This window comes from Schistocerca piceifrons, chromosome 1 (genome assembly GCF_021461385.2).
Source record: "Schistocerca piceifrons isolate TAMUIC-IGC-003096 chromosome 1, iqSchPice1.1, whole genome shotgun sequence".
NCBI classification, from domain to species: domain Eukaryota; kingdom Metazoa; phylum Arthropoda; class Insecta; order Orthoptera; family Acrididae; genus Schistocerca; species Schistocerca piceifrons.
The window spans coordinates 1,041,336,374-1,041,363,883 of NC_060138.1; the positions used below are offsets into that span (position 1 = coordinate 1,041,336,374).

The following is a 27,510-nucleotide window of genomic DNA, read 5'->3' on the forward strand; positions in this document are numbered from 1 at the left end:
ATTTTATTCTCTTTACAGCACTATAGAAAACGCATGTGCTATCAGATAAAAATGTCTAACGTTCATTATATTACAGTAACAAATCCAGTGTCTATAGCTTCCTCATTTTTAGTCGTCGAAATGCGAGACGGACAAAAGTAGTTTGGCAAATCGTACGATAATGCACGGCATACGTTGAATGAATGCAGGGGTAAAGAAAGAATATAGTATGTATTAATATAATAATACATTTGTGGGTACTGAAAGTATTGTTCATGAGGAATTTCAATCAATTGTAGGAGCTTCGAAGCTACCTTTTGTGGACTTATATCGTTACCGCTGATCCTGTGTGTAACCAGGTGAAATTTTCTAAGAAATTAACTTCATTAAATTAATGTGGATTCATAGAATTTACAGGTATTTGGAAGGAGGAAGAGAATATTGCTTGAAACGAATGTTCGTGTGAAGTAGAGAGAGATTCCACTCCTCATAAATTGACATTAAAATTGCTTACACTGTTATAAAATGCATAGTGCAATGTGAACTCAACATAATTTAAGAATTATCTAAGAACCTAACTCACTAAAAGTTCTGAAGTGCTTCCCAAATCGTAACTAGTCTTCTGTCAAAGACACTCTTTATAAAGTGTACTCTGTCGGGCGGCAGCAGAACTATCTGGTCGGTATAAACATCACTGCCCTCTCGTAGTGAAGCTTCGAATGTGGTGCCGGACAGACGTGAAGTCTCAAGCGGAAAGGAAGCACTATCATTGCTGAGTTGTTGAACATATGAAAGAGGAGAAATGTCTTATCGTTTCGGAGCAGTGGTTATCATTATATAAATCATATTAATTGACGTTGTTGGTGTGCGTTGTTTTCAGTGGTTAATCGGTGATTTTGTGTCACTTCTGTGAAAGTGCAGGATTTAGCTTGACTAGCTGTGTATCATCGCGTTAGAATTAGAAAGCAGCCATCTTACTTACCCAATCAAAGGTCTTTGGCTAGCGGTTTCATTGTCTGGTTTCAAACCAGAAATATATAATACACAGCCCGTCAAATGGCGTTAAAACGAATTAATAAGGTAAATAATCTATGTCTGCACATGTGTACTGTTCATAAGTTATAAACAACTAGTTTACGCGCTGCGGACGTGTGTTACTACAGTAACGATTTTGTGCCTACAATGTGAACCTCATATACTTCGAAATTCGTAAAGCACGTTGTGGTAGTGATGGCAGGTGACAAAAGTGGTGCAGTTATCATTGTGAACAGTGTAGATTGTGCACTCATGTGAGTGCCTAAAGTTGATATTATACTCAGTTCCTGATTAAGATCATAGTAGAAATCGGCGTGCCTTGCAAGTGCTTCTTGACCAACCAGGAAGTGTACTTTTCGGTAGGTCGTACAGTAAAGTAAGACAGTACTTGGTTGTAGAGCTGGACGATTGAACAACGTGGGAGGTGATTTGAAGGTTTGGTGTTCCAGGGTTTTACAATATACGCTGCTGTGATCTGATAATAGAGACTTGGTTTAGTATGTCTTCGTGTAGTATTGTGAATTTGGGCACCTGCCATTCAGAATAAACTGTGACAAATAACATACAGTTAGTTACTTTTAACTATACATGGGCTTCATAATTTGACATGTACGGCCCTTGTTTCAGGAACTGCAAGACCTGGGTAGAGATCCTCCAGCACAATGCTCAGCAGGACCTGTGGGCGATGATTGTAAGTTTTTGTCTGTATATTAGACATAATTTATTACTTGATTACAGTATTTACTTAAAAATTGGCTAATTTAAATGTAATGAAAAAAATCAAAAACTGTCTTACAGAATGTGCGGTATCTAAAATGTGTAGGCGGGTGAACGATAGCGTTGAAAATTAATTTTCGCAAGTAATGCCAAACATCCCCCAATTCTGTATGTCTTTGTTGTAGCAGTGATACTCTCAAATCTATCAGAGAAGTTGACATATCGTGCAGTGACAGTTGCTTACTCTGATAATCACTTGAAAATATTGAAATTTTAAGTGTTGTGGAAAGAGCTAATTAAATAGCTTTTATATTTTGAGTTTTTTCTTTCTAAAATGACGTACCGCAAAATTCGTCTTAACAGATGGGACAGTCAGTACTTTTTGATAATTCACAGCTTAAGTGTAATGATTAGTTCAAATAACTGGATAAATACAAGCCACTTTAGTGTCCTGTTCTCTGAACTAAGGACCCGGAGGAAAAAAAAAGTTAACTCATTCTGAATTTAAATTATTTGCTACTCTATTAGACAGTGACACTACAATACCTGCATTTTAAGTTACAACACAGTTGTAAAGGCATTCAAAGTGAATTCTGTGAGGGTTACTTTCCCTAGCAATGTGTAGGCCTAATTCTTCAGATTAGTTGGTATTATTATTTTGTGTAACATTTGGAAAAAGCAGACAGAAGTAATGTTCTGCTTATATTTGAATAGATGTTAAACATTGGGGAACCTTAGTAGAGTTTTTCATGCATGCCTGTGGTTTACTGATTAAATTCTTAGTTTCTGATTCTTATGTTCATCATTTCTTTTGCAGTGTTCCACTGGCAGGCCACAATAATGGGACCAGTAAGTACATCATTTATGTTCTTTCTACTGACTGTTCTCCAAGTAAATGTTTGACCAAAGCATCCATTGTGACATGGGTTTAAGAGTAGTGAAATATGATTGAGGAGGGAGCTAGTAGATTCCATCTCTCTGAATGGATGCAACAATTAATCTTGTAAGAATCTAGGTACCAAAAATTACTGCTTTCAGTTTTTAACTATGTAACTTTTTGAAGCTGAAAACTTGTCATGTGTAATACTTCCTGTTGTGAGCTGCCACACGAGCCTGTTTATCAGAATGGTGTGCCAAGATGTAATGAAGCATTCGTTATTCTGGAAATCATTGAACACTTTCATCAAAATATTTCATAGAAAATATTGTCAAGTGATGCAGGAATAAGAGTGAAAAAATTATCTGTGGAGGTTATTGTAGTATAATTGAAAATACATTGATATTGAAGCATGATTTGGTGCTAGTACACCTGTTTGCAAATGCACACTAGTCACCTGTTAGTGACTGTAATTTTTACCCTGCTCATATCAGTTTACTGTGGGTGCTGTTCCAAAATCAGTGGTGCAAAACTTCTTTAATTTAAACTTCCAGTTGTGTACAGTTATGATATAAATTTTCTCTTGTCTATGTACCAACAAGTCTGTGCCAGATACAGTAAAAATTCATTTAGTTTTTGTGATTTACTAGTAAAGTTTCTCACAATACTAAATTTTCCTTCCATACGAAGACCCATTTATCACTTGCACCGTTTTGAAGTGGGAAAAGAAAACATGGTTAGAACATTATTTTGTAGATATTCTTTTCAGAATAAGACATAGAATTTGAGAAGAAATAAATGCTGATATCTTGAAACTTTTCTTTAGTCCCAGGTTTTGTTGGGTTCACTGGCATTTGCCACCAGTAATTAATTTTCATAATGGAATAGATGTAAAACAGCAATGTGAAAGAAGCTGCTAGTTCCAACCTGGCAGTTGGCAAGCCATTCTAGGGCTGTTACATGTGAAAAGCTTTGCATCAGTGACTGAACCAAAACTGGTGGAACTGTTCGCAAACATTAAGTTTTACTACGCATTTTGTTTGTAGATCATAAATTTGGTGTCATTTCATATTACTAAAGATGTGGTTAAATGGTGTTTAAGGACCTTGTGATATGTTGGTTTAAACACAGCAGTGCTTCGTCATGGTCTTAATATGAGAAATGTCTCTGCCTTCATTTCATTTGAAATGACTGCAAACTAGTTCAGTGTAGAATCAGAATATGAAACAGTTTTCATATTTACGAATCATTTCCATTGGTGGATGGAAGTGGCATAAAAAAACTGTTGCAGATTATAACACGGAAACTGATCAACTCAGCTATAATGTCTGATTTGATAAGTCATCATGCTTGACAAGCAGCTGTGTTGTTCCGAAATTTATTAACTTGTGTGTGACCTATTTTGGGAGAGTCCAATCCCGTCCTTGACTGTTTTCTAGAGGCCACAAATTTTCAAACCCCAAAGTACAGCAGTAATAAAATGGTTTAATAGTATCATGATGATCAGTAAGAAGATGAGTTAAGGAGAATATCTTGTGACAGACCTTTCAGTTTATAGTCGGATACTAATGCAGTGTTCCAATCAAGATTCTTTTCCAGTTTCCAAAACAAATGCTACTAAGAAAAACCTTAGATTTACATCTCAAACTTACATCACTTTTGTTTTATCCCTGCTGTCACTTTTTTCCAGTAGCCAAAGAGATAATTTTATTATTGAATGGACAGGGATTTGCTTTGAATTACTGGTACCTGATACAGTTCAGGATAATACACACACTAACTTGATACACCATTCCTCATTTATAGTTGCTCTCATCAGCCACTGCACCGAGTGTCAACTTAGTTTGCGCATATAGTACATATTTACTGGTAGTGTATGCATCCCATTGATAGACTGAACGGTAATCCCAGCTCTCCTGATGCCCACACTGAAACAATTTGTGGTTGGGTGCGCTCCCTCCCTCCCTCTCCCCCCTTCTTATTCTAAAAGAGCCAACTGGTACCTTTGAAGGGTAGTAAGTTGCTTTGGTAGATCTGGTAGGCACAGTTTCTGCTGGAGTCACTGACACAATATTTTTTCTGTTGGTTTTCAATGTTTAGTATTAGAACATTAAGCTTGATGCAATTTCTTACCCAGATCACATAGTCTGCATGTAAGGGCTATTTTTCTGCTTATACCCATGATATTTCCCATGAGCTGTCAATAGATCTATGATTTCAATCTACCTCCTGTTAAAGTTTGTTATAGTTACATCAGATTCCAGTCCAGCAAATGGTCATTGCCCTAGCCAACATATGCTTGCAACTTCGTGGCAGATTAAAACTGGTTCCGGACAGAGACTTAATCTCGGGACCTTTGCCTTTTGTGGTGTAGTGCTCTATCTTACATATCAGTGCACGTGCTGATGCAGAGTGAAAATTTCATTCTGACAACCTATGTTTAACATTAATTCCTGGGTGACCAGGGACCCATGGCGAGGTTACCCTGTTATTATCTAGGCAAACGTCACAGGGGTTTCATGGCATTCAGCATCAGTCTCCCATCTCATTGCAAGGATATTTACTCCTCCTTAAAGTGTAAGTGAAAGGAGTAATGTGCCTGAAGATGGGGATAATGTGTACTTTCATGGCCCTCTGACATCTGTGTGAAGGCAAGTACTGGCCAGTGTTACTACCTGAAAATTCTGTAATTTTCCTTTTGATATACAGAATAATGTTCTAGTTAAGATTTTCAGTTTTGTTAATGTACTAGTGAAGAATTAAATTATGGAATGTTAACTATGTTTAATCCATCTCTTCTGGGTAAAATTGTGTACACTCAAATTTTTATATTTGTTACAGCCAGACAGCCCGTACCAGGGAGGTGTATTCTTCCTAACAATTCATTTTCCTACAGATTATCCATTTAAACCTCCAAAGGTAAGAGATGGGTTTTACATAAACCCCAGTCATAATTTTGTAGTTAAACTTGCTAATAACCATAGCTAGTTATTTCTACGTCCGATAGACAATTGAAAAACACATACATACATTATACATTCAAAAATTGTTCTATGGGCTAGTTGTCACACAAGATTTGTTTGTACTTGAAGTTGCTTGTATTATCTCAGAAATTCCTGAAATAAAGGAGTAGAAGTTTAAAGATTCTTATGGCTAAACATCTCACTTCTTTTTGTGGCACACGAAGGCTGATGTAAGTCACTCGGGCTTCTTATGAAACTTACTATAGTTGACAACAAGCTTCCTAAGGTAGCAAAAGTACTGTGAGGCCATTGTCAATGTGCCCAACTGTTTGTCTGCAACGGGATTCAGTGGAAAACACTTATTATCCTTAGACTTCTGTGTACTACTTGCCACATAATTTTTGAACAAAAAGTCAACTTTTGGACATTTTTATCTAAAAAATATTACTATATCACAATAGTTGCAGGGCTTATGGATTTAGATCTGTAATTTGAGAATACCAGTTCAGGCTCTTAATTTAATGCAAATGCCTTAAGGGTTTTGGTTGTTACATACACTGAAAAGTGTGCATTTGTCAACATATATGTGGAAAATGCAGTAATATAAGATGGATTATGTAAATGGGTTTTTTAGTTTTGGCGTTTGATCCTTTTGAACTCTACATTTTTCAGAGTAGTATGAAGGTACTGTAATAGGCTCAGACTGATTGTATAAGGTACCAAAGGGACATAGTTTACGGGTAGAGTTGTAAGTAGTGGGCATCGTAAAAAAATTTAGTTCTGCCACATCTTCTACCACTGATTCGCATTTCCCAAACTTCAGCAAATTAATGGGATAAAGCAAACCGTGGGAAGGGACGTAAGTTACTCTTCAAGCAGTAGTGCATGGTATGTGTTTGTATGTCATAAATATTTTGAAATACACCATCTGATGGAAAATTCTGTAGGAATATAAGCTGTTGCATCTGTCACAGCTCGATGGATCAGTGGAAGAAAGTGCGAAGCCTCATTTTAATAGGGATTAGTTTGATCACATTATCAGCTATGTTGACAAATAAACCACATAATGGTAACAGAGATCTGTATGAACAGACATAAGCTGCCATCTACTACATTAATTTTTTCTTGCTATGTATATTTTCTGCTTCATCTAGAACCCAGTAACCATGTGCAGTACCAATGGTTTGACATTTGTTAGGCAAGTCCTTCTGGTAATGTTGTTTTTAGTCTCTGTTGTGAGTTTTAGTTCCCTTTCCTGCTGTTCATAAAATGGTTAAATTTGATAATTTGTGCCAGAAGAATTATACATTGAAGTCTCTTAGGTTCAGAAAGGTACAAGGTCAGATTTAAAACAAAAAATTAAAGAATCCCATATTCCCCCTCAAGTTATGGACACAAAGCAGTCATATTCCATGAAATTCTGCACCTTTCTGACACAGTGTAACCACACTTCATTGCATCATCACACAGTCCCTGATGCAATGATCAACTTCATATCTGTGTATGTTAAGTTTTGTTGAATGAAGCACTGCTGGATAGTGAATGCTCTTGAGGAGGGGTCAGAACTGTTGAAAAGGTTGTCGGCAACTAGTGTGCTGGCATGGTTTACCTGGATAGCAATTCAGTGTGAATTGCGAATGTAAGGTAGGAAAGTAAAGTGTACATAGTCATACTGAGTGTAAGCATTGTCTTGGGTAATTGTGCTGTTCTGAAAGACACATTGAAACAAACCCTAAATTTAAATTTTATCTGTTAGTATCTTTAAATGTGGAGATTGAAGAGAAAGAAAATATGTTGTAATTATTATAAACGTGAAATAGTTAACTCAATACAATTCTAATGAAATACAGAAAGATAAAATATGCCCAAATTTCCTCACCACTTTCGTATACTTGAATAAATGTTCCCACTGACAGTGAGTTAAATGTCCCGAAACACCATAGACTTCCCCTGTTACAATCAAAGTTAAGCATGTGTAATTTTGTTGTTTAGCAATACACATTGAAATCTAGGAAAATGACAAGTTGTAGCAGAAGTGGCATGTAGGACACTCCAGCACTAACTTGTAAATTAATTCAGCATAAAGACCTATTGGTTGGAAAAAGTAAAAATGATCTTGTCCTGACTGTATAAGGCATGTCTAAATCAGGAAGATGCACCAGATTATGCTTAAAATTTTTACATTTTAATTGAATGTGCCCAGTTTTCTTCATGACTGGTCTAAGTTTAAAGGTAGGTCTCTCATCTTGAGTTGACATACGGACACACTGAGTTTGTATTTGCCCTTTTAGTCTCTGTCAAACACTTTAACTTAAAAAAATAAAAAGTTTGGTCCCCTACAGAACATTCAAGCACAAATGCTTTCAGCCCTATCACAAATTTGAAAATATTTCTTCCACTTCAGTTTGATTTTTGTCAGTGATATAGTGGAGTGCAGTGTTTAAAAGCATGTACTCAAAATCCATTTACGACATCCCATTGTAACTTAGAGCTCAAACTGTGCTAAAAGTAAGTTGGTTAACACAACTATCATTAAAAATAGCCCATTTCTGTTGCACATTCAGTGACTTCAACAACTTCGAAAGACTTGTATAACCTTCCACCCTACAGTTCGCATGCATGAGAGTAAAAGTGAACCTGGCCCAGCTGCTTTGTATGGTTACCAAAGCCAGTCATGCAGAACAATTTTTTTATGCCATGATGGCAGCATCTTGGTGTTGGTACAGCTTTGGTAATGCCAGTAGCCTTTCGTGCTTAAGTTGAAAATTGGCAAGTGGTTCCAACTGCCAGGACCTTTTTTTCTGTATGAAGTATAACCTATACATTCGCTACAAACTTAAGATTAATAAAAATAGGGCCAGTGATGTCACTTGCAAAAGCATCAGTGTGTGTTAATAAGAAATTTACACTTTTATCTCTGTTGAGATGTGGGAACAGTTTATACAAAATAAAGCCTCTTTCATTTGATACATGTATACAAATGTTTACACGGCTAGAGCCAAAACACTCGTGTAAAACCATTTTCTGAACAAATAACAGAAATATGTTGCAAATGCAGAATGTAATGGGAATGCTGTAATTTCACGTATTGTAGATTGGATGTTCTTCTTCGTGGTGTAACATCTGAAGTCAGGTTACCCTCCATTCAGAAAGCTGTTGCACTCGGTTACTGTTATATTGACTTGTAAATAATAGATTTGAGCTATCGGTTGTCCTTTTTAAATTTTATTGGTAGATCTAGATTTCAACTAGAAATTAGCCATTCTCAGCGCACTATCATTTTTGATCAGTGAATGTAATGCCTGTTGGACTTCATCCACACTGTGGATGAAGCTGAAATCTATTATTTATGTCTGCAGTAGTTATGCAGGTTCAGCCCTGTGGGATATTATGTTGTCAGCTCATAGAAGTTGCATGTGTTTTGGTAGTATCTGCAATTATCTAGTTTCTTTAAAATTTGCTAAGAGAATTTTTATTAAATTTTCGTACAAGACCAGAACAAAATGCAGCAAAGTTTTAGAAATGTCAAATTGCTATTCATGAGACAAGTAGGAGTAAAACTTGGATTTAAGAGTGGTATAAGTGTTACAAAACAGTCATGAAGATTAATGCCCTGGGTACTCAAGCACGAGCCACTGAAGTCATAGAAAAAAGTGAAAGATATTTAATTTATTCTCCATGGGTATTCAGCCGTATGGTTGTGTGGGGTTGCAAAGTAATTTGTTAGTGTACTAGTTGCTCATGATGTACTAAGCTGTCATGGAACTGCTCCATCATGTGTGGTACCTGCCCCAATCTCCCCCCCCCCCCCCCCCCCTCTCACTCACTCACTCACTCACTCACTCACTCACTCACTCACTCACTCACTCACTCACTCACTCACTCACTCACTCACTCACTCACTCACTCACTCACTCACTCACTCACTCACTCACTCACTCACTCACTCACTCACTCACTCACTCACTCACTCACTCACTCACTCACTCACTCACTCACTCACTCACTCACTCACTCACTCACTCACTCACTCACTCACTCACTCACTCACTCACTCACTCTGTGTGTGATGCATCTGTCAGCATGTAATTCATGACTACGTTCACAGGTGGATTAGTGGTGTGATTGTGGGGGAGACACGTTGACCAAACAGTTTGGTGGATGCATTGTAGGGATAAGGGGCAGTTATTAAGATAGGGACGCGTCTTGTGATGAATGTGGTATATCATGAAAAGGTGTCAGTGAGATATGTAGTGGTAATACTACATCAGTCGGCCACAATCATCTGGATGTAACCTTTGGAGGGCTCAAATCCTTGCCAGTGTCGGAACATAAGTTTATGAACAATCCCCTAATCAGTTGGAAAATTTCATGATATTGACGTTTCAGTTGGCTCTTGCTATTAGATTTCTGCAGGTGTTTTAGGTATGAAATGTATGATCGCAAAATTAGTTTGCAAGACCATTGACTTTTGAAGATAGGGGAAGGAAAGTTGCCCAGCAGTCTGTAATGAAATCTACAATGAAGCACAACTTTGAAATGTCATAATGTAATAGGCATGTACAGATACACTGCTGAAACGGAGGGTGTCATCACAATAAACATTTTTGGGGTTCCCAAGACCGAAAAGGGTTGTGTGTGTGTTTTTTGTTTTTGTTTGCGTGCGCACGCGCGCGGGGGGGGGGTAATGCTCAATCATTGATTTTTAAAGACATTGTGCACTACTGCCTCCTATCACAAAGTCAAATGAGTAATAATGCAAGTTTCAACACCATTTGCCTGAAGTAACCCGAAAGAACCTGCTCAGTTGTTTGACAATACAGTTCATGATTTTTGCTTCACAGTAATCCACATAATCACACACTGATGCTTGTTCATGGATTTTTGATCAGAAACAGTATGTAATAATGCTTCAGCATGTGTATTTGCCAGGAATGGCATTATGTGGTTTTCATAAAATAAAACTTTAATAGGTTACTGTTTCATAAGCTAAAAAACTTAGTTGAGGGAGTGAAAAACTATCCCAAAGGCAGTTCTTAGAAGTGTTTGAGATGTGATCAAAACATGATTCAACAAATATGTACCAAGGAGATGCGGGAGACTAGCTTCTAATTAGAATTGGCAATGTAATGGGATCAGTAACGACATCAATCATGAAGAAAAGTGTAGATAATTTTAAAAAGACATTAGAAATTCAGAGAAATTGACAAAGGTAAACACAGGAGGAAGTGTGGTTTCAGTTGAAAGAAAGCTGAGGTGCCTGTAAAGTCTCTGGTTCCCTGAAACTATTTTGCCTGTTCTATATCATTAGTGATGCAAATGGTTAAACAAGGAAAATACAGGATAGAGTGTAACAGTATTGTGAAAAGGAAAGTTGCTCCTCGCCATATAGCAGACAGAGATGCTGAGTTGAAGATAGCACAATAAAAACTGTCACAAATATAGCTTTTGGCCAGTAAGGCCTTCGTGTGTGTGTGTGTGTGTGTGTGTGTGTGTGTGTGTGTGTGTGTGTGTGTGTGTGTGTGTGTGTGGGGGGGGGGGGGGGGGGTGTTTAATTTTGATGAAGGCCTTACTGGCCAAAACCTATATTTGTGACTGTCTTCTTATTGTGCCTTTGCGACTCGGCATCTCTGCTATATGGCGGGTAGTGACTTTTCTTTTCACAATAATGCAAACGTCTGCTTGATGCAAAGTTAAGTGGTTTTGAAGTTTGTCCCTTTCTGCTTTCACCCTTTCTTCCACAAAGTTCTTGTAAAGAGAATTGATCATGATTATACTAAAACCACTGCTGCATCTCCACCATTCAGTAATGTCCTTTGAAGTCAGAAGTTTTTGCTGATGTAAGGCTATCTGAACTACTAAACTGTCGTATTGAAAGTATGAGATGACCTTCACTTTCCTGCATCCCAAGTGTATGGATAACGGTCCAAACTGTTGACGAAGTGTAGCTTGGGAATTCGTTGTACATACAAATTGGCCCTGCAAAGCTCCATATAAATTTCTTTTAAACTGCAGGTTAATGTCTCTGAAACCAAAGACACTTAAAATTTTGAGTAATTCTGTATTGCATTCGTGCAGTATTTTTCACAATATGGTGTGTATTATGTAAACTTTTAGTGTGATGTGTTCCGTGAAGTCTTGATTTTCATTTCTCCAGAAATGCTATATTAATTTCGAAGTGTTATGGAACTGTTATTGAAATACCTCAGTTTTCAGAGTTGTCTTGCTTAAAATCATTTTGAAATTTTTTGAAATTGGATTAAAATTGTTATACTTCTTGAAATAATTGTGAGTCGGTACACATTCATATTGTACAATTAGTGAGGCAATTGTTAGCAGGTGGTGTTTATGTTGGGCATTATTAAGATGCTGCATTAAAAAGAACACTTTTGTTAGGTGCAACAGGTTTGGGAAAGTGTTAAAAATAACTAGCATTTGTTCCTGGTGCTTGCTGTTGAAATGATTGTTTTGTGTTCACAGTAAGTCCAAAACATGGGGGGTCTTTGTACTGTTAGATGTTAGAACATGCTGTTAGTTGAAATACTCTTGTGTGTATAAAAATTGGGCTGTGTAACTTGTCATGTAGTAATTTGGGGAGTTGGACAGTGAGGAAACAATGCATGAGTCACATCCACATTACAAGCCATTAATTTAAGAAAAAATTAGTGTTGGTGATGCTTTAATTGACTTAAGTGAAATGTGTGTTATGAGAAACATTTCAGTAATTGGATGCACAATACCAGTATTAATCCAATGGACACATGAACAGTTCGACAAATACTATTTTGGATAGTATCATTGCACTGAAGAAAGCAAATTAATATTCCTGGCTGACAAGGAGCCTGAGAGAAATGTTAAGACACATGTTTCCAAGTTATCATAATTGGATGCCACTTTTACGACTTTGGTGCTCATAACCTACTGTAGTAATGATACCAGGGAAAAGACCTAAAGTTTCATGTGGAATCTGAACCACACGTTGTTCGTGTCGTATCATCACATCATGTAGGTGAAGACTGCTGTAAATGCAGACTGAAAAATTCATCTTGAGTGAGATTCAGTTCTGTGGCTGTAAAGCCTCCAGGTTCACACTTGAGCACTAGACCACAATGCCAACTTAACTATGTTGCCATCACCACATTCATGAAAATGTTTTTCGAACAGCATATACATGTTTGGACCACATTACCCCCAGTCTCATTCCTGCAAGTGCATTCTTCTCAATTGCAGACTGTACATAAAATTTTGTAGGTGGTGAGCAGTAACATAATGTACGGCTGTACATTAGTGAACATATTAATTTGAATTTTTAGACTTTTTAGGTATGTGTTTGATACTGTTTAAGCAAGCTTTTTGTGAAATGTAAGTAGGCTTTAGACATTCACATCGGTTTAGTCAATTTCCATGTGCATCTTGTAGTGATGTCTCACTACTTTGATAATCAAGCTGTCAGTTAACAAAAAGTAGATTCCAGATTTTGATTAATCATAAATCTGTGTATCCCAGAAAGATGTGAATCTTTTCAGTACTGAAATGGAAGCTAAATTTTGTGAATGCAGGAAAATAAGCTTTTACATAAATAATTGTCTGTTGTAGGTTGCATTTACGACAAGAATATATCACCCTAATATAAATAGCAATGGCAGTATCTGTTTGGACATTTTGAGATCGCAGTGGTCCCCAGCGCTTACTATATCAAAAGGTAAGCTTGCTTAATATGTATGAATTATTTGTATTAAAATTAATTAGAAGGCTAGACATAGTGATTTTTTTTCTGATTCTGTATGTCCTTTCTTTTTCAGTTTTACTGTCCATATGCTCTCTTTTGTGTGATCCTAATCCAGATGATCCACTAGTGCCAGAGATAGCTAGGATATACAAAACAGATAGGGAAAAATATAATGAACTGGCAAGAGAGTGGACGCGGAAATATGCTATGTGATGCTCTCAACACCAGCAGCGGCCCGGCTCACCAAAATCAGCTGTCGGTTAATTTCCAAAAAACAATAGAACATGAAACAACAAAAGATTTCAAGCAACTTAAGGGACTTCCTGACACTGGTGTTTTGATTCTGACCGTTGCTAGCATTTCAGCAGAAAGCTCCACAGCTTTTACTTTTTGAGAAATAAGGAAGGGAAATGCAATTGGTCCTACTGAATAATTTTCACTTAAACTTCTGTGGTTTTAATGAAGAAGAATGCCTGATTTATTTTGTGGTGTTAGACTTAGCTATGATTTACTTCTTTTTAAAATGTGATATGTTGTTGAAATATTTCGAGAGACTTGATCAGTCAAGGCAGGAAAGGCTTGGGAATTGTATGTTGGAACTTACTTTATGCCCGGTCACAGGAAGTTCCTCTGTCCTTCTGTCACCTTTTGGTATGCCCTTATTGTGTATGCAAGTCAGATATAGTTAGTAAAAATATTTTGCTGCCATTATCTTGTATCCAGTTTACTTGATCATTGCTGTCTCATGGTTCCATCTTAATTTACTTATCATAGCATTGCCCTCCCATTCTAATCCTAACTTAAGGTGGGAGCTACTAGTGCTGTGATCTTCAAAGAACAAGAAAAATAACAATGTGTGGTGCAGAATGTGAAGAAGGCACCAGGTTTTGATTACTTTTAACATCAAATGTGGAGCCCATATTAATTTTTCTCATTGTACATTTTCTCCATACTCCATCTAAAGTGGACATGTATGAAACTTATGATCTTGTTAATAAACATTGAACATTAATTAGTTAAATTATTTATCAGGGATAGATTTTGAGAACATTACTATTTATTACACTTTAAAACCTTTTTTTCTGATATGTTTTGATGATGCATCCTGCTTAGTATTGGTTTTTAGTCACTTATTTTTCCTTGCTCCATAGTATTCTTTTAAAATAACTTTCAGATACATGTGAGCTCTGCAGTGGATGCTACTAGATAGTGCACCACTTTTAATAAATAAGTTTTGTTTATATTGATGTTCTGATGTAAATTGTGATTTCGAAATGAAACTGTAATTAATTCGGCAAGTTTTGTATGTATATATCAGTAAAGATTGTTCATTTGTAAACCTAGTATTAAATTGCATACCAGAAGACCTCAGCACCCTCCACTTTGCATTGACCGAAATGAGAGGTGCGTTGCTGTAAGAGTAGCATGATTAACAATTTGCAGAAATTTCATTTAGAATATAGGCTTTTACGTGTCGGCATCAAGTAAATTTTGTTCAGTAACTGGCTGTTGTTGACAATAGCTAACTATTTGTAACTAGATAATGAAATTTCTGTATTTATCAAACCTCAGTGGACTGGAACTTTGGGGCATACCCTGGAGTAGGCAAATGATGCATAATGCATCATAGGCTGTGGCTTATGGTAAATTAATTTAACAGAGCTTATTGTAATAGTACAATGTTCAAAGGATTGAGTTTTTCATCCTGTCCCCTATTCATTTTTATTGGTAGTGTTCATGTGTGAAGTGCTGAGATTTGTTGCATGTTGTCTTAGAGGTGATAGTGGTAAACTTGACTGAAAAAGCCTGAAGCTAAAGAAAATTGCATTTTAATATTTATTGGTTCCTGATGTTTTGAAAGTGGGTGTGATCCATTCATTGTACAATAACAAATGCAAATGCATTCTTTTCAGTTCGTTATATATTTTTGCTTGGCATTGTACAGTGCAAAAATTACACACGAGGAAACACAATAAAATGAGTGAAACTTTAGACCTAAAGTTATTTTAAGCTTTCACATGATACTGACGATCGACTGGAGAACAGATAGGACATACCAAGTGTGAAACATCTCTACGGGAAACTCTCAACTAGAACACGGAAAGTTGCTTCTCAGTGAGCAAAGTACCTTGAGCAGCAATTTTTACACGTGAAATTAAAGGACTGTCATTGGCCAAGTCTTCAGAGTATTTATTGCTGTAGACTATTACTGACGCTTTTTTGATAAGATACATCTGGGTGTTTGCAGTCTCAAGAAAAGAAACTCATTTGTGTTGTACTGCCTAGTGAAAATATGCCAGGCAGTAGTAGTTCTGCTCATAACCCCTTGTGTAAAGTTGACATAGGTGTTTTGAGCTTAAGCTTCAAATTCCCACTGTTATAGTGTGGGTGAGAACTAATTGAAAGGGTTCAAGACATCGTGTTTTTGTCAGAACAATTCCAACCTGCACAATATTTTGACTTACTTTTTAATATCAGACTCAGAACTGTAACAGATGTAGTGCAGTATAATCTATTACACAGTTGTAAGACTACTTGAAATCGAGGTAAATTTTTGTCTGCAGTTAAATATTTCTTGTAGATAAATCCTATTTCTCAACACTTTCCTTTGTAGTATTATGCTGTCATGATCAAAATTTGTACAAAATAAATTGATGTGGTTAAAGTTGAATTGACTGGTAATATGTTCTCAGCTTTGCTTGACTTTGCTTACATGTTGTTTAAAAATATGACAATGTAGGTAGTTATGTGGTACTCGGCCTGCATTGACGTAGATTTTTCCTCCGAATAGTGCATAATGGCAGTTGTTTACTTTGTGCACTGTAGTAAAATAAAATTATCGGGGGGGGGGGGGGAGGAGATGATGATCCTTACTATGTATTCAAATGAGGGGGGGGAGAGAATCAGTTATTTTCCATGATGACAACTTGATGCAGCAGTAGTTCTAATTGGGCAAAAATTTGCCAAATATCTATTTAGCAATTAGTCCAGGCAGATATTTTTTTAAGTCAATTTCTTCTATGGAAGAGTGCACACTGCTAGGATTGGCTTAACACTTTAAACATGATTATAAAGGTTCAGCAGACTACTAAATCAGCTGAATCCAAACTTTGCTCCTCAGTAGAATTTAAATATGCATAGCTTATTGTGAAATATTGATGCATACCTTTTTTTTGGTTAAGTACATGCAATGCATGCAGCCGATATTCCAGCATGTATTATTCACTTGAGTGTCCTGTGTGTTCACTGAATTTAGCTGAATCCTCCAATAATTTTCCACTGGACTTGCATTTGGGAGGAGGATTGTTCAAATCCCTCTTAAACCACACATATTTAGGTTTTACATGGTTTCCTTATATCACTCCAGGTATATACTGCGATTGTCTCTTAGAAAAGGGTGTGACTAATTTCTTTCCTTGTCTTTCCATGATCTGAGGTAGTGCTGTGTCTTAATGAAACTGCTATTTGCAAGTCATTTTAATTTTTTCTTCCACTAAAATATTAGATATCCAGTTAATAGTATACTGTGGTCTTCACTTCAGCATACTATGTATTGAGTGTTGTCCATTATGATTTTCATTGTGCGTTTTCCATTTGTCTTTGCCCATGGATATGTTTGGCAGGTATCAATTTTAGTCTAAATATCTTGGAAAGATTATGAAGAGGGAGGTGTCAACAGTGTTACAGAAGTTTGTTTCTGAGTAGTCTTTCTCACAACACACTAGGAAAGTTTTGATTGCTCATCGTAACTTGTGCATGGATGTTGTGTAATGGCAGTTTATATTTGGGATTAATTTGACATCGTTCACCATGAGTATGTTCAGTACAATGTGCAGATTAAGGAGATTGTTTCAGGAATGTGGGTGTATCTGCTAGACTTCGAATCCGGGTGCCCTTTTGATGACTGACTGAAATTGCAGTTTCACTAGCTACTGAAGGCAAAGATGGTGGTCTTTCAAGAATGTTTCTAACCATGCTGATTGCTTAGAGATTAAAAATACAAGTAATGATGCACCCTCCCCCTCCCACGCAAATTAGATTTTTATTTTACTGCTAGATATAGATCTCACTTGTGTTCCATGTCTTCTGAATTTACATTGAGTCCAGTAACATTTTCTGTAATTGTGGTAAGGCAGGTTCGACAGTTTCTCATTCTTATGTGTGAATGTGAATCTTATAGTCCATTCTGTTACATCCTTTTGTAATGTGCACATCAAACTTTTGAGCACAGCTGCAGTTACACTCTTCTGCATATTTCACTTTTTATTTGGAAGTATTGCTGGGTGTTTAGTGTAATGACCACAGTTTGATAGTCATTGTTGAGTCTGTAGTATTGTTGGTAAATGGAGTGTGATACCCTTCTAGTCTTCAGATTTCGTAGTTTTTCTGTGTATATTTTGCAAAAGACACAAGACGAGATAACTGAGAACATTTCAAAATGAAAGAAAGAAACCTATGGGATTAATATTTAACTTTTGAATTTAATGGGCAGTCAACTTCAAATTAAAGAAGGAAGGTAGCTAGCACCACAATCATCTGGTTAGATGGTGTATTTCTGTTTGTCGTAATAATACTGTGTTCAGTTTTCTGACAGGCAGTGAATCACTTCCATAGAACGGTGAACAGATGTTAATTCTCAAATTTCTTAAGTTAATGGTCCATGTTGGATTCCAGTAGTCTCCTTTTGGTGAGGAATGATTGTGCTTACCAAAGTATTCTCACTATATCCTTGTTTTGTCAGTTTGTAGATTCACTGCTTTCTAATCTTCTGTATACTCTAATTAGTAAATTGGATGCTTCAGCTTTCAAAATAATTCTGCATATCCTTGTTTTGTTCAGGATTGTGTGGATAATATTCTTCTGAAAACGCGGTGACAGTGTCTGGACTCATAGAATTTACTCATTAATTTCAATAATTGTAAGACTGTCACTTATCGACTTAAGAAATTCAGTAGGAATGTTACCTATTGGTTGTGCCGTGCTGAACTGCAATACCTCATCGACCCATCAAAACTCTTGGCTCTAATACTGGATCCCTTAGTATTTTGGTATTGGTACTCTAATCACAATACTTTCTGGTATGCTGTGTTGTGATTAAATTGTATAATACATGCTGATGCTTCTGTAACACTTGTCTTAAACCTCCAATACTGAAATACATGTTTATGTAAGAATTTGTTATAAAAGAATATTAGATAGTGAAACATGTTGGCAGTTTCTCGTCCGATAACTGCATTTTTCTTACATATTGTAAATCATTCCACACCAATTCCGTTGAGGTGAGGGGGCTGAGAATGGCGTTTCAGTTTTTTGTAACTGAACTGTTCTTGTGTGTAGGCTCCCATTCAGGTGCAAAATAGGGATTACTTGTATGTTTGAGGCTCAGTCCATGTTTTGAAAATTAATTTCCTTGTCAGGGACATGCAAGATATGTTTTGGCAGCAGGCAAATATTTTTACATTGCAATGGCACTTTTCTACTAAAATGCTTACAAACTATTCTGTTCGTAGTTTTTTGGATTAGTACGTCCACTTCAGGGACAGTGAAATATCCTACAGATTTTGTAGGCCAAATGTTGGTTTGGGGAACACTTGCAACAATTTGTGGTGATAGTTCAATTTAGAAGAGATGTCTTGTAGAAATTTATATATACGTTTTATTCAGTGTTACATTCCACAATGTGAAATGGAAAATGTCAACCTAGAGTGAAAAATGTTGCTGTAGACATATCTTTTACACATTAATTTTGGAATTAATCTAAATACAACCTTTTTAGGTGTCAATTATTTGGCTGTTGCATCAGAAAAGTATGCCCACCCTTAACTGAACTGCTACATACTTTACCTTGGAAGGTGGATAGTTATTCAGCAAGTAACAGTTGAATGGCAAGAGTATAATGAATTTAACCAAACAATTCTACGTAAACACCTCTGGCCAAGGCTCATCTACAAATCATGAACTTGAGTCTGTTGACGTATCTTACTGTTTCATTTTTCATGACAGTTTTGTGCTCTGTTTGAGGTGGGAAAGTGGAGGCCAATTTTGCCATTCATTTTGTAGGCTGTAGCGGAAAGAATAGAAAATATTTTAGGAAATAATGATGAAAAGCTAAACAATGTTGAAAGTCATTTGCTATTTATGCAATGTTACTGAATACCATCAACATGCAAGTAATAGGCCTACAGTATAAAAGTGCGAATAGTTTTGGAATTTGAATGTAAAATTTTATCTATAGAAATTCAGTGTGATCGGATCAGCAGCTCTGATGAAATTTTTTGACTGATTACGCTATGGCATCGGCTGCTATTCTCTTTAATTCACGAATGATTATACAATTTTGGTCTTAGGCCATTTCCAAGTATTTTATGGATGATATTTAGTAGTAAATTATGCCTTGTATGTTGTTGCACCTAAGCCTCCATTTTAGGCACATAGAAAGATGTTTTATGCCATTTTAGGAGCACGCTACTTTCGACCAGTTGTTGCTGTACTTGTATATAAGGTTCATTAAATGTTTCTCAGATACCCTGTTGTCAGATGTTGGTAAACTTGCATCATTGTTGTCGCCAGAGTTATCTCGTGTTAATAGGCTCTCTGGTAATTCATATAAGTTGCCCAGCTAAATGCGAAAGTACCACATGGCATGTTCATACAAACAATGACTATAGATGAACTCGTTGAATGCTTGAATTTACCAACAGTTATGATGTGGCAAGAAATCAGATAGAGCCAATAATGACACAATGAAAAGATGCGTTCTGGTATTAAAAACTTCCTTTATTGATAACGTACATTTCGCTGCGTTGACGTCATGGTGCAAGTTTCGAGGATCACACTGTACAGAGCTGTGAGCCAGTAACTAGTATGTTTTCTCTTGTACTTTGCTTTGTATCATATCCTCACGGACGACAGATGCCAAACGATCTTGACTGGTGAGGTTGAGCCGTCAGTAAGAAAGTGTAGATTTAGCAGATACTTGAAGTGATGTAAAAGAACGTGCAGTGAATCCGTCGCACTTGTCTTGTAACCAGAGGAAACTTCAAACGATGGCAATTCATTTTGCAGGGAGTAATTTTACATGAGCTCTCCATGCAATGCGGCAAGACGAGACCCAACAGTTTCGCTCTTCCAGTGTGGTTTACCGATATGTTGAATTCCCATGTGTGCTCGTCGTGCTACCGAATGAAAGATATTCGTGTAATCCACAGTTTGCTCAATTGCACTGATCAGAAGACACATACACTTGAGTTTGGCAATCCTCCAGAAAAGTATTCGTCAGACTGCTGCTGCAAACATAGCAGGAATATGGCTGATATTCGAATCCAACCCCCTCGCATCAAATAACGTCGATTCTTGGGCAGCTGCTGGTCAGTTTTGTTGTTTTGGAAAACTCGTACCTCATGAGACGAAGAAACAAACAAAAACTGAGTACTACATTAAATGTGAGCAGCTTGGAGAATTTCATCACCTCCACAAAGACTGAAGAGGAATGGGAAAAAATGGATTGCTACAGTGTAACCAGAGAGACATTTCAGTATATTCTTCATAGGGAGCTAGCACTCAGGTCCGAAATATTCAGAGAAACCTCTGGCTGTAACAATGAGTTACACGTAGATGACGTCAATCCAATCGGAGGCGGCTTTTGGAAGAAATTAGCTTTCCTACTTATCGGGTACGTAGATGAGAAACATGTGGGTATGTATTGCCCACGTGTTTGAATAATTCGTTCGGAATTTGTAAGCAGTTTCTTCTTACAACCTATAGCTCGTCCAGACTGAGCTCAAACGGATTTAAAAAAAAATTCTTGCAGAACAGTGTGAATGCTGATGACGCCTTAGGCGTTATGTACAATTTAAGTAAAAGTGTTAGAAATAATGTAAAATTACAGTTTAGTGTAAGAAATGCCATGCCTTTTAAAGTGCAATAACCTAAATAAAGGGTAATGTTTCGACAGATTCCAAAAATGTTCATTAAACCCATAGCTAAGCACGTGGGACGTATGGTAAAGAGATGAGGTGCAGGTGCAGGTGCAACGAACCTTGGTAAGTAATTTTTATTGATGGACAAGGTAATACATACATCCATAGCGATAACAAATTTGACAAAATATAGAATTTATTGAAGGGCTACTTCAAAAAGTATTCGTCCAATCATATTTTTTTAAATTTACAACCTGAAAATGGTTTCAATTACAAAAATTAATATTTAGAGGAGTTTCCCTTGGCAGCTGTTACTGCTTGTAGGCGTCTGGGCATCGACTTGACCAAGTTTGTGGTCAGAGAGGCTGAAAATGTGTCCCATTCATCTTGAAGTACTTCTTTTAGGTCTCTCTTGTTAGAAATTTGTCTTCTCCTGATGCTATCTTCCACTATTTTCCAAAGGTGTTCAATAGGATTAATGTTGGGGCACTGAGGAGGGGTGTTACGTATAGTACAGGAGTCACAGCCTTGTATTTAGAGCCGTATGCTTTCGGTCGTTATCTTGTTGAAAAACGTAATTTCCTTGCAGACCTAATTTTTCGGCTCTAAGATTCAGCTTGTCCTTTAAAATGTTGATATACATATGGTGACCCATTGTACCTTCTATGAAATGTAATTTTCCAACACCTGCAGCACTTATACAGCACCACACCATCAGGGAGCCGCCACTGTGTTTAACCGTTGGCCCAAGATGGCGTGGCAACATCTCCGCATTCTTCTTACGCCTCACCATTCGCCTGCCATCCGACCCGAATACGTTATATTTACTCTCATCAGAAAATATTACTCTATTCCGGAAGTCTTCCTTTTTGAATTTATGTTCCTTCGCAAAATGACGTTTCTTTCGATTGTGTTCACTGACCCAAAATTTCTTGCGCGCTACCCGGCCGTGATACCCATACGTTTAGAAGGTATTTCTGATTGTGTTGGCACATTCCTTCTTTCCCCTAGACTCTTAACTCCCCAGCTAACTTAGGAGCGCTCGTTTTAGGTTTCCTCTTCATTTCCCTCATGATAAATCTCACGTCTGCATCAGTCAAAGTGTGAGGGCGTCCGGTATGTGGTTGGTGTCTTAATGATTTTGTTGCGCAATATCGATCTATTATCGACTGAACTGTCGATCTAAGTCTACAGGCTACTTTAACAATCTCGTAAGAAGATTTGCACTCATTATGTAAGCGCAGAATAAGTTTCCTTTCGAACAGCGTCGTCTCACTACCCTTATGGCCCATGGCTCTAATTGTACATCATAGGCGCCGTTCAGAACCACAACAGGCGATAGTGTGGGGCCGCGCACGATTGACTCCAGTGTGCGCCATGAGTCAGCATTATAGTTTAATCACTGCGCGCAGAATTTCGGCATGTTGAGATGGTGGACGAATATTTTATGAACGAGCCCTTGTATTATATTTTCTATTTTCTTAACCTTACTGTCGATTTGGATGTATTTCTTTCCTTACTTTTCAACAAAAATGACTTGCCGAAGTACTTCTTACATGACTGGCTCTTTAGATTTTGTATACATTTCTTTTCATGTTACACAGACTTTGTTTTTTAAAAGATATGCAGCTAGACGAATACGTTTTGGACTCACTGTACGTGCTAATTTTGCTAGGAAGCGTGAGTGAAGTAGCTTTGGACATTGCACGTCGCGATTTTGTCCCAAGAACAAACATTATACCTTAACGTTTTGTTAGAAAAGAAAGATTATTCGCTCGAATAATCTGATAAGGCTCTTTACATTGTCAACTAGCGTCTTTTAAAAGTTGTAGTTAATAAAATGGAGATCTAGAATAAAGAGCACTAAATGAAAATTGCGCCCAGCCCCTCCCATCCAGGCATATAACATTCTATTCATTTCAGAATTCTAATGCTTAGTTTGTTACAGACGATTACCCGTGAATCTACTTAACCGTGAAGTTCAGACTGCTTTGGACGTCACGGTACTGAGCAAGATCAAATTACCGTTGACCCTCTCAACTGGTGTATCTTTTAGGTTGGTTTGTTTGTCTGTCATACGGTTTTCTGTAGAATGAAGCCATTCTCTCTAGCCTGAGGTGCTCATGGCGTCATGATACCACGAAGACGGATGCGACCCTTTACAGAGGAGTCCCAAAATTGAGTCGTAAACTTTTCTACTTTCAATTGCTTGTGCGTGCCATTATTGAGTTGCCGAAAACCTTTCCAGTGCGCGAAATCAATCCGAGATTTTCTCGTTACCCGTCTCTCGGGTGTCAAACTTGAGATGCGGGAACTGTCTTGGACCACTCGTAGATCGTTTATTATTTTTTCGGTCAATTTCAGTGTGATTTTTAAGGTTTACCTCTCGCATGTAGACGTATTTTAAGCCTACACAGAAGATGTAGCTTTTAACAAACAATATTTCAACATTTATTGTGACATTGAAACTTAAAAGTGGGATGAGTCGGAAATAGTGCTACACATCCATAAATGCTTTTTCCGCCGGCGATAGCCTTAACGCTAATAGGTGTGGCCTCGCTGAGTACGGAGCCGTCCGTGCGAGTGCTCTCCGCTAATCAGGGGATTAATGCATCAGCAAACAGTCACGGCACGAGACTAGACGCCAAGTTAGAAATATGTACACGGACGAGCCAAAACATTATGACTACCTGATTAGTAACTTCTTGGTCCACCTTTCTAACGCAATACAGCAGTGAATCTTCGTGGCGTGGGTTCGACAGACACACCCTTACAGGAGAAACTCTCCATCGCACACTCCCATCCCCTCAGATTTAGTGGCAAAATGACACAGCGGATAGCTCGTCAAAAAACTGAACACAGATTAAGCATGAAAACAGAAAGAAGGTGTACTGAGCAGTGAAAAAATAGAAACAGTCCAAGTTAAAGATGTGCAACATCGAGCAAATTGCAAGAGCCACAGCTTCGTGGTTGTGTGGTAACGGGGCTCGACAATAAAGCGGGAAATCCGTGTTCAAATCTCCCTCGTGCCCTTTTATGTCACGGTGAAATGAAATGATCGTATGGCATTGTTGGCCGGGAGGCCCCTTGCGGGGAAGTTCGGCCGCCGTATTGCAAGTCCTTTTTAGTTGACGCCACTTCGGCGACGTGCGAGTCAATGACAGTTGTCAACCTATACATATACTAAATGTGAGTAATAGTGAGAGTAGACGAGATGCTGCAGAGACCTCTCTCAAAAATGACAACAAATAAACGGGTATGCTCCTTCCTTACACCTCACTGTTGCAAACGGACGTTAGACCACAACATACCGAGCGAGGTGGCGCTTTGGTTAGCACACTGGACTCACATTCGGGAGGACGACGGTTCAAACCCGCGTCCGGCCATCTTGGTGTAGGTTTCCCGTTATTGCCCTAAATCGGTTCAGGCAAACGGTTCCTTTGAAAGTGCACGGCCGACTTCCCTCCCCATCGTTCCCTAATACGATGGGACCGATGACCTCGTTGTTTGGTCCCCTTTTGCCAAATCAGTCGACCAACTAACCACGACAGAGACAAATCTGAATACAGCGAACAGACACGTCAGTGACCGGACGGACAGTTCGTAATTTCGTAAAAAAAAGAACACGGATCTCCTCTTTCGCAGTCCAACACCATGACCATATAACCTTGATACCACTGCCACTCATGTTGGCTCGGCGCTGAACTTGGACCGGTCACTGTTTCTATTTTGCTTCCTTTTTCACAGTTAAGTACACTTTCTTCCTGTTTTCCAGCTTCATCTGTCTTCAGCTTCTGACGGGCTATCCACTGGGCAATCGTACCATTAAATCTGAGGGGGTCCGATGGGGAGTTTCCCTTGTTAGTAGGTATCTGGAGGTACGTGGCATCAAATGCCTATGCACAGGTCACACAATACCCTTAAATTACGAACTGGTTATTTGCGTGCGCAGAGCTGGAGCTGGCGTCCAAGATGTTTTTCTTCGGGTCCAGAACAGGCGAACTGGATGGCCAAAACACAAATGTGAATTCACTATTACCCTCCAAAAACAGCTATCGCACGATTTTGGCGTTGTGACTCTGGCAGTAATGTTCAAACGCCATCGGAAAAGACATCGAGCATGAAGGGGTGCGGGTGTTCCACAATAATGTTCACACGTAATCCACTGCTGTTGTGGTGCCTTCGATTTTTGCCACAGGTCCCATGGAGACACTGGCGAATGTCCTACATCCGTGGCGTGGTGCAAGTTTCGGACAGTCGTTCGCCTGGATGACGTCATACTGCACTCGGTGCGTGCCTTGTTCATCCCATGAATAAACCTGATGTAAGCAAACACAAACGCGATGATTGGTCAGCTGCCGAAGAGATGTACACTGATGTTGGTACGATCTTCGGAGAAGGTCCTACGTAAGTATTAAATATCTTGTTATTATGTTACGGCAAATGAGATTTCGTACTCGAATGTGTCAACAGCCAGCTACGTTTTTATTTAAAAGAGTCGTGTACAGTCACAGTCTCGGTACTGTTGTGCTCTGATAGTCGCGCTGTTAATAAGTACTGTTGTCTGAAAATTGCTGACTGCTTCCTGTTCCTTAGTGAAACACGCAGGTGGAATTCCTGTGGAGAGCAACAAAGCGTTGTCTGTGTTCCTCACGAGTTCACAGAAAAAATCGGCTTTGAAGTTTTCCGATAACATATACACCACAGTTCAAGCATCGCATTGGTATTCTTTCTTTCTTTCAGATTGGAATACCTACATATTTTAAATATAAAATTCATCAAATGCTTGCTTACTAACACCTAACAAACCATACTTTTTTATGAGAAATGCACATCTTGTTTCTAATTATATGTTGCATGCACTTTTCAAGCTTTCACTGCAAATATAAATTCTTGACTATCGATTTTTGGGGTTCAAATGGGGTAGTGAAGCGTAAAACACGACTTAAGGCAAGATAAAGTCACATAGCCTCTCCCATTCAATCCTGTTTCTCACCTCCTAGTTGGCGAACCCCGGGAACATGAACAACCCTGTGGGAAGATTGCTTGCCCATCTCCATTAGGAGACAGGGCAGGACAGACGAGACTGGGAGAAATAGTCCTCCTAAGAATAGGAGATTGAGCACATGTCTTAACACCCCTGCCTTCAAAGAAACTTGTTGTTGTTGTTATGGTCTTCAGTCCTGAGACTGGTTTGATGCAGCTCTCCATGCTACTCTATCCTGTGCAAGCTTCTTCATCTCCCAGTACCTACTGCAACCTACATCCTTCTGAATCTGCTTAGTGTAGTCATCTCTTGGTCTCCCTCTAAGATTTTTACCCTCCACTCTGCCCTCCAATACTAAATTGGTGATCCCTAGATGCCTCAGAACATGTCCTACCAACCGATCCCTTCTTCTGGTCAAGTTGTGCCACAAACTTCTCTTCTCCCCAATCCTATTCAATACTTCCTCATTAGTTACGTGATCTACCCATCTAATCTTCAGCATTCTTCTGTAGCACCTCATTTCGAAAGCTTCTATTCTTTTCTTGTCCAAACTATTTATCGTCCATGTTTCACTTCAATACATGGCTACACTCCATACAAATACTTTCAGAAATGACTTCCTGACACTTAAATCTATACTCGATGTTAACAAATTTCTCTTCTTCAGAAACGCTTTCCTTGCCATTGCCAGTCTTCATTTTATATCCTCTCTACTTCGACCATCATCAGTTATTTTGCTCCCCAAGTAGCAAAACTCCTTTACTACTTTAAGTGTCTCATTTCCTAATCTAATTCCCTCGACATCACTCCACTTAATTCGACTGTTGCGAATAACCTAACAGAGAAAGACGAATTGCTGTTCTGAAAATGAAATAAGCTAAGGAACAAGGATATGAATAGGTCTCTTAAATTTGAAACATGGAATATACAGGGTGGTCCATTGATCGTGACCGGGCCAAATATCTCACGAAATAAGCGTCAAACGAAAAACTACAAAGAACGAAACTTGTCTGGCTTGAAGGGGGAAGGCAGATGGCGCTATGGTTGGCCCGCTAGATAGCGCTGCCCTAGGTCAAACGGATGTCAACTGCTTTTTTTAAAATAGGATCCCCCATTTTTTATTACATATTCGTGTAGTACGTAAAGAAATATGAATGTTTTAGTTGGACCACTTTTTTCGCTTTGTGATAGATGGCGCTGTAGTAGTCACAAATACATGGTTCACAATTTTAGACGAACAGTTGGTAACAGGTAGGTTTTTTAAATTAAAATGCAGAACGTAGTGCATATTATGCCGGTTTACG

General features: G+C 38.2%; 1 protein-coding gene across 1 annotated transcript; it reads left to right on the top strand.

Annotated features, from left to right (window-relative positions):
• Window positions 1-709: 709 nt before the first annotated feature.
• LOC124727519 (ubiquitin-conjugating enzyme E2-17 kDa) lies at window positions 710-14,639 on the top strand. The gene is made up of 6 exons (XM_047248481.1): window positions 710-1,059; window positions 1,642-1,705; window positions 2,549-2,580; window positions 5,450-5,527; window positions 13,168-13,273; window positions 13,374-14,639. Exons 1-6 carry the CDS (start codon window positions 1,036-1,038, stop codon window positions 13,511-13,513), a joined length of 444 nt encoding a protein of 147 aa, XP_047104437.1. The 5' UTR covers window positions 710-1,035; the 3' UTR covers window positions 13,514-14,639.
• Window positions 14,640-27,510: the final 12,871 nt, after the last annotated feature.

Bases quoted from the DNA above. Each gene is read 5' to 3' on its own strand.
- LOC124727519 (XM_047248481.1), top strand. From the start codon at position 1,036: ATGGCGTTAAAACGAATTAATAAG. The intron at 1,706-2,548 runs GTAAGTTTTTGT...TTTCTTTTGCAG, and splicing joins AGGACCTGTGGGCGATGATT to TGTTCCACTGGCAGGCCACA. The intron at 2,581-5,449 runs GTAAGTACATCA...TATTTGTTACAG, and splicing joins AGGCCACAATAATGGGACCA to CCAGACAGCCCGTACCAGGG.